The 7,208-nt window shown below is 47.1% G+C and overlaps 2 protein-coding genes across 2 annotated transcripts; one reads left to right on the top strand and one right to left on the bottom strand.

The window, feature by feature from the left end:
• Positions 1 to 619: 619 nt before the first annotated feature.
• LOC136519500 (shikimate kinase 2, chloroplastic-like) lies at positions 620 to 1,816 on the top strand. The gene is made up of 6 exons (XM_066512886.1): positions 620 to 775; positions 925 to 1,007; positions 1,104 to 1,233; positions 1,311 to 1,356; positions 1,501 to 1,589; positions 1,712 to 1,816. Exons 1-6 carry the CDS (start codon positions 620 to 622, stop codon positions 1,814 to 1,816), a joined length of 609 nt encoding a protein of 202 aa, XP_066368983.1.
• A 650-nt stretch (positions 1,817 to 2,466) lies between these two features.
• Positions 2,467 to 3,910, bottom strand: LOC136522129 (transcription termination factor MTEF1, chloroplastic-like). The gene has a single exon (XM_066515916.1). The coding sequence runs from the start codon at positions 3,839 to 3,841 to the stop codon at positions 2,627 to 2,629; it is 1,215 nt and encodes a 404-aa protein (XP_066372013.1). The 5' UTR covers positions 3,842 to 3,910; the 3' UTR covers positions 2,467 to 2,626.
• Positions 3,911 to 7,208: the final 3,298 nt, after the last annotated feature.

Below are 7,208 nucleotides of genomic sequence, written 5' to 3'. Positions count from 1 at the left end.
GTCAGGTCACATCGCCGCCTGCGCACTGCCACGCCTATGGCCCTGGGGACTAAGCCCGTGCCTGCGGTGGAGGTGCCGGACGCCATTGCGGCTGTGCTGCGGTCGGACCCGTACGACAACTGCAATGGCGCACAAGATCATGGCCATGGCCCTGGCGGACGGGGCCTTGCGCCTCGAGCTTTAGGCCGCGCGGTTATGACGGAGGTTGGTGGATAGTGATCGCCTCGACGACGAGCTCGCTGACATGGACGCCAAGCTCGAGCTGGCTCTCCACGGCGCTGACACACGATTCCTCACCGAACTCGATGACAATGTGAGACTGTGAGAGTACCTTGCCTCATCACCTGGCTGCTTGCTTGCTGCTATATATGGGCACGCAGCCCGAGCCCATCAGCCCGGCACAAGGCCTTTTTTTTTTTTGCCCTGACCCAAGCACGGCCAGGCCCGGTGGTCAGCGGGCCCGGGCTAACATGGCCCTATGTATCGAGCCGTGCCATGACAAAAGGCCCGAGCAGCAGCAGGCCAACAGCCCCCAGGCCACAGCCCAACACCCAGGTACTTAGGCACCTCGCTCTGCTGCCGCAAAAGGCCATAGGCCACAGCGCCTCCTACTGAAGCGATGGGCTCTGGAAAAAGTACGGTGGGGAAGATCTTAGCTGAAGTTCTGGGTTATTCATTCTTTGATAGTGATAAGTTGGTAGAACAAGCAGTCAGCATGCCTTCTGTTGCTCAAATATTCAAGGTTCATAGTGAAGCGTTTTTCAGAGAGAATGGGGTAATATATTTCTTGATTATTTTGAATATTGTTTGCTGAATATTCCTTCCTATGTTGGCAAGATTTGTATAATTTCTGATGTTCGAAATTGTGATGTCCCAGCATAAAGGCTTATGCAGTGACAGTTTATTGTTTCTGTGCTGTTGTAGAGTTGTGCCTTGAGGGATTTGTCCTCAATGAGGCGACTAGTTGTTGCAACTGGAGGTGCTGCTGTTATTAGGACAATTAACTGGTATTGAAAAAAATATCTGGTTCCATGTCTTGTGATTTTGACCTTGTTGTGTCTTCCCAAACAAATAATATTTACGATTGTTTCTTATAAATTCAGGAATTACATGAAGAAAGGTCTATCTGTTTGGTTGGATGTACCTTTGGATGCCCTCGCGAAGCGCATTGCTCGAGTAGGGACTGCTTCTCGTCCTCTTTTAGACCAGCCATGCGATGATCGATACACAGCGGTAGCTACTTTGATCCTTCAAGATGTGTTGCTTGAGTATCCATAATACTTCAAATCGCTGAAATATTTTTGCTTTAGGCTTTCTCAAAACTAAGTATGCTTGCGGAGCAAAGAGGTGATGCTTCAAGAGAAACCCTAGGACAAACATAATTTCTTACAAGGTCTCCATCTCTAGAATATTCCCTATATTCATTATTACATATGGCACTCATTCTTTCGCAATACACAAGTTTCTGCCCTTCATGCATAAAACATTGCCTAACAGTGCATCACACTGCATTTATCTGTGCAGAGATTGCAGCTAAGCAGGGCCGCGGTGATGTTTCTATGGTAACACCGACCAATATCGCTATTGAGGTTCTGTACTCATTCTCCATTCATGTGCAATTGTTCAATCGGCGTTCCGTATTTTGGCCACAGATTTTGTCCCCCCCCCCCCCCCCCCCCCCCCCCTCCCGTCAAATCATGCTAATTTTCAGGCGCTACTCAAGATTGGGAGCTTCGTCACTGAAGATCCCACAACCAATGACCTTGCTGGCAACTTACAAGCTGATTCTCAGAGTCGCAGGATAAAGGCCTTGTAGAATTTTGACCCCTTTGTACCGTGTATCAGTAGAGTGCAGCTCTTACAATATTTATTTGTTCTTTTTACTGGAATCCAAGAAAAGGATGATTTTGTTGTAGGAAATTTGTAGAAATCCAATGGTAAACGGTTCATTTTCTGTAGAAAAGTCTAAAAAATAATTTTCAAGTGGGCCATGAAATTTCTCCAATTTCAACTGGTTACGTTACGCTTCAAGAAAGCCCCTGAGGTCCAAGGCCATTGGGAAGATCCACTATTAGAATTGTATAGCCTAACACATTGCTTATACCACAAGTTGTACTAACCTTTACATATGGCTATATATATGAAAGGCATCCTCAGCATAGGTGTGAGGTGTTCCCCTAATTATGGTGTGAGGTGTTCCCCTAATTCATTGTCTCCGCTTGATTTACCTCTCTACATAGTATTATGAGTCCGGGCCTAGGCCATTTGGCCACGCACTCTAACCCTACCCATGCCAGCCCCCCCCCCCCCCCCCCCCCCTCCTCAGTCCACCATTCTCTAAACTCTGAGTAAAGTTTATGCTAACTATATTAGAAAAGCATATACATAATAGAATTATGGCAGACGATTCTTTTGAAACTGTTGGCAACAAAGGTTTGAGCCAACTTCAACAACAGAGAGCAAAGATAAATCTAGGCTTCTAGCCCTGATCATAACCATGCCACATCATCTTATTTACCAGAAGTCAATTCTACAAACACAGCTGCTGGATGTAGCAGTTAGGCAAGAAAAGAAACAAAATTACCAGCTCACTGCTAAGTGTCAAAACATTGCTGCTCACTAAGGGTTAAACACTTGCCAAGTCGGTGCTGGGTTCATGCAATCTGAGGGTAGTGGGCGCCTCTCCTCTGCAAGCAGCAGCATAATCTAGGGCGAGGCTTGGTGCAGCTTCCTTGTAAGGGCGTATGAACTTCTCCATGAAGACATTCTCACTCACCTGGACAGCGGTGTAGTAGCTCCGGTCCTGCTCCAATAATCCATTTTCCTTCAGGTAATTCACAACATAGTGCCGGGGCATGAGGCGGCGTTCCAAGCTATATGTAAGCAGAGCAGGCCTGTGAGCAATGTACTCTGGCTCCAACCCAACCTTAGTGATCAGGAACTCTGACATGCGGCGCAGCCTGTCCATGGAGTGCTTGAGCACCAATGGCAGCTTGGAAACCGCAACGCCCACCTCAGCATCCGACCACTGAAACGTTGTCTTCAAAAACTCCACCTTAGCTTTGATCTTTTCCTCGCTGAGGAACGCGACAGCCAGCAGTGCGTGCCTAAACATCCCAGTGCCACGAGACACACCGACAGCTTCAGCTCGCTCCACCATTGTCCGGACGCGTTCTGGGTTGGTGGTGATCAGCCTAGGGACGGGTATGGACAGCTTGGCAATATCACAAGCATCTAGCCCGCACTCCATCAGGAACGCGACGTTGGGCTTAACCACGCGCTCGAGGTCGGAGCTGAGGAGGTAGGCATTGCTCCTGAGAGCATGGAGGAGGTTCTCGAAGGAACCGAAGAGGGGGACGTAATACTGCAGCTTGGAGACGACGGAGGGGCGGCGGAAGCGCGCGGGGTCGACGAGGACGAGGCGGGCGATCTGGGACGGAGAGAGGCCGAGGTCCCGGAGCTCCACGAGACGCGGGGCCAGCGTCCGCTCGACCTCGGAGCAGAGAAGCTTGGGGTCATAGGCGACGGCGGCGGCGATGTCGGCCTCGGAAAGACCGAGGTCCGAGAGGAAGGCGAGCACGGCGTCGGGCCTGGAGGGAGACTTGAGGTGCGAGAGCACCTTGGAGGCCTTGAGCGCCTGCACAGGGGTTAGGTGGCATGTAGCGACGAGGTAGTCCTCGACGGCGAAGGGGGCAGCGCGGCTAGCCGAGTCGGCGGCGGCGGCGGCGGAGAATCGAGTCGTGGGGAGACGGCATTGGTGGCGCAACGAGAGGAGAGTGACGGTCGTGCGGGGACGGACGGAGAGAGGGAGGTGTTGTTTCTGGACAAGGAGCATGGACATGGCTGCCGGCGCCGGCGGGGACGAGGATGGTACAGTGGGAGAGGAAACGCTATGGCCGATGTGGGTGGGCTGGTGGTTACCGCACAAAATGCGCAACTTTTTTCATTGTAAATAAATATAATATAAAAAAAGGAATAACCAGGTTATCCAAAACTTGGCAGAAAACAAAGGGAACACGTAGAAACTAGCCGGAATCAATTCAATTTCACAAAAAAAAAAATTATAGAAACAAGGAAAAAAATTACAGTAGTATATTTATAAAAAATCTCGTCTCCCACGAAAAAAAAAAATCTCTTCCTTGCTGCTAGTGATAGAATTTTGCCCACTTTTATTTTGTTACCAAGCCTCTCCTTGTTAGTGATTGCTATATTAGAGCCTCTCCAATAGTTTCTAAAAATCCCTTGGTAAATTAACAAATTTTCAAGTGACTAAAAAAAGTTGGAAGCATATTTGTTGTCTTTCTTCAACTGTTTCTAAAAATTTCGCTTTTAAAAGATAGAAGGTAATTTTGTATTAGGAATCTCGAACTATTTCTAAATCACCCAACCATTATTATATTTTCTTTCTCGTACATTTGTATTAGGAACTCTTTCCTACTCATTATTCTTTACTATGTTCTTTCACCATTTGATTCGTCGATGGATACGAGCGCATATTTATCTGTGCATGTGATTAGGTGGATCCCGAGTGCGAAAATATTGAGAGTTGTTGGAGAGTAGGTTTTTTCAATGTTGCCAAAAAATCAAGATTGGAAGTGAGTTTTGAAAACTCTTGGAGACGCTCTTATGTTCCTTTTCTTTCATTCTTATAGCTGAGAAGGAACCATTGGAAATCATTTAATTATATTGCATTCACGTTATATGAAAAATAAGTCAAGTCATAAACAAAAGAGTTGTATCTCAATGAGTTGTGAGACATGCATGCATTCAATTCAAATAATTTGACATAGCAGAACCTCACAATAGATTTACACATGCATACTTCAGGATCACAAATTCATACATGAGTGGCCCAGATAAGCTAACATCTCACGTAATATTCACAGTATAACCATACACAGGCTTCATAGAGCTTGTGATTTTTTTTGCATATATGAACCTTGATGTGTACGGCTATGGTATATATATGATTTTTCTTCAAGAAAAAGCATATGATCGAAGAAGAATCATACATATGCTCCATAGCTGCATACATGGTTCACAGATGCAAACAAAATCACAACCATAACGAACTCACCCTTCAACCCAATCAACGTGTGCTCGCCGCTGCGATTCTCCCTCCGTTGCAGTCGTGACTCGTGAGGCCACCCATCATCGTCCCCCACGACTGTCATCCATTGTGTTGCCCATGTTGTCCAAGCCTTCACCACATCCTAGCTCGTGTTGCCTATGGCCTTGTCCGTGTCCATGGCTATAAGGCCATAAGGGCCAGCCTCAGGCGTTCAAATCGAACGCCTAGCGACACTGCTTGCCCAGGCTGATTCTTCAAGTTTCAAACCAAACAGGTCTTATACTATCTTCAACAACGACACCTAAAATACAAGACTTATTTCATGTTTAGATAGCGCTACAGGCAAAAGACACTACTACAGAAGTTAAGGGGCGGCTCTAGAGCCTCTGTAGGGGTGGCTGCGTCAGCCGCCCTTCTCAGGGTGTTCCTACACAGGGTGCCTCTGTAGAGGCGATTTCCTGACTGCCTCTGCAGTGCCCTCTGTAGGGGCGGTGAAAGGTCCTAATATGGCTAGAGGGGGGTGAATAGCCTATTTAAAAATCTATAAATCAACTAGAGCAATTTGATTAGTATGACAAATAGTGTAATGCAAACTTGCTCTAGCATTACAAGGTTTGCAAGCCACCTATCCAACAATTCTAGTTGCAATGATTACTTAGGCACACAAACTTGCTCCTCTAAAGAGCTCAACTAGATGAATATAAATAATAAAGCAAGCTCTCAATTCTAATTACACTAAAGAGCTTGTGTCAACAAGTTTGCAAGAATGTAAATAAATGAATAGGGTGATTATACCGCCGTGTAGGGGATGAACCAATCACAAGATGAATATATAGCCAATCACCGGGAGAATGCCAAAGACAAGAGACAATCGATTTTTTCCCGAGGTTCACGTGCTTGCCAACACGCTACGTCCCCGTTGCACTTGGTGGTTCGGCGGCTAAGAGGTGTTTCACAAACCTCATCCACACGATAGGACACCACAAGAACCGACCCACAAGTGAGGCAACTCAATGACACGAGCAATTTACTAGAATTATCTTTTGGCACTCCATCGGGGAAGGTACAACTCCCCTTACAATCACCGGAGATGGCCACGAACAATCACCAACTCATGCCGATCCTCCACCACTGCACCAAGCCGTCTAGGTGGTGGCAACCACCAAGAGTAACAAGCGAAATCCATAGCGCAACACGAATACCAAGTGCCTCTAGATGCAATCACTCAAGCAATACACTTAGATTCTCTCTCCCAATCTCACAAAGATGATGGATCAATGATGGAGATGAGTGGGAGGTGTTTGGTTAAGCTCATAAGGTTGCTATGTCAATAAAAATGTGCAAGAGAGTAAGCTTGAGCTGGCCATGGGGCTTAAATAGAACCCCCACGAAATAGAGACGTTGTACCCCTTCACTGGGCACTGATCGGGGTGACCGGACGCTGGATCCAGCGTTCGGTCGCTCGATGTAAGCCACGTGTCATTCTGAGTTAAACCTGAGCTGCCAGATCTCAATGGCTATTAACTGACTGGACGCTCCGGCAAAACTGATCGGACGCTCAGACCCTAGTGTCCGGTCGTTTCCAGTAAGCTCCCAAAACCGTCTTTTGCTGACCGAACGCGTCCGGTCCACCTTGATCGGACACAGCCCAGCGTCCGGTGCATTACCCTAGTCATTGTGCAGCCACGTCATCATGATCGGACGCTGCCTTCCAGCGTTCGGTCAGACAGAGACCCTAGCGTCCGGTCATATGACCGACGCTAGGTCTTCACTGCCTTGCCTGGCCGGACGCGTCGGTCCACACGAGACCAGCGTCTGGTCACTGCAAAAACAGCATGACTGACTCTCTTTCATTTCTAACTTCTCCACCCTTGCTCAAATGTGCCACCCATCAAGTGTATCACCTTGTGCACAAGTATTAGCATATTTTCATAAATATTTTCAATGGTGTTAGCACTCCACTAGATCTTAAATGCATATGCAATGAATTAGAGCATCTAGTGGCACTTTGATAACCGCATTTTGATATGAGTTTCACTCCTCTTAATAGTACGGCTATCTATCCTAAATGTGATCACACTCACTAAGTGTCTTGATCACTAAAACAAAATGGCTCCTACATTTTAGACCTTTGCCT

This window comes from Miscanthus floridulus, chromosome 18 (assembly GCF_019320115.1).
Source record: "Miscanthus floridulus cultivar M001 chromosome 18, ASM1932011v1, whole genome shotgun sequence".
Taxonomy (NCBI): domain Eukaryota; kingdom Viridiplantae; phylum Streptophyta; class Magnoliopsida; order Poales; family Poaceae; genus Miscanthus; species Miscanthus floridulus.
This window is presented reverse-complemented; position numbering and strand designations above follow the sequence as displayed.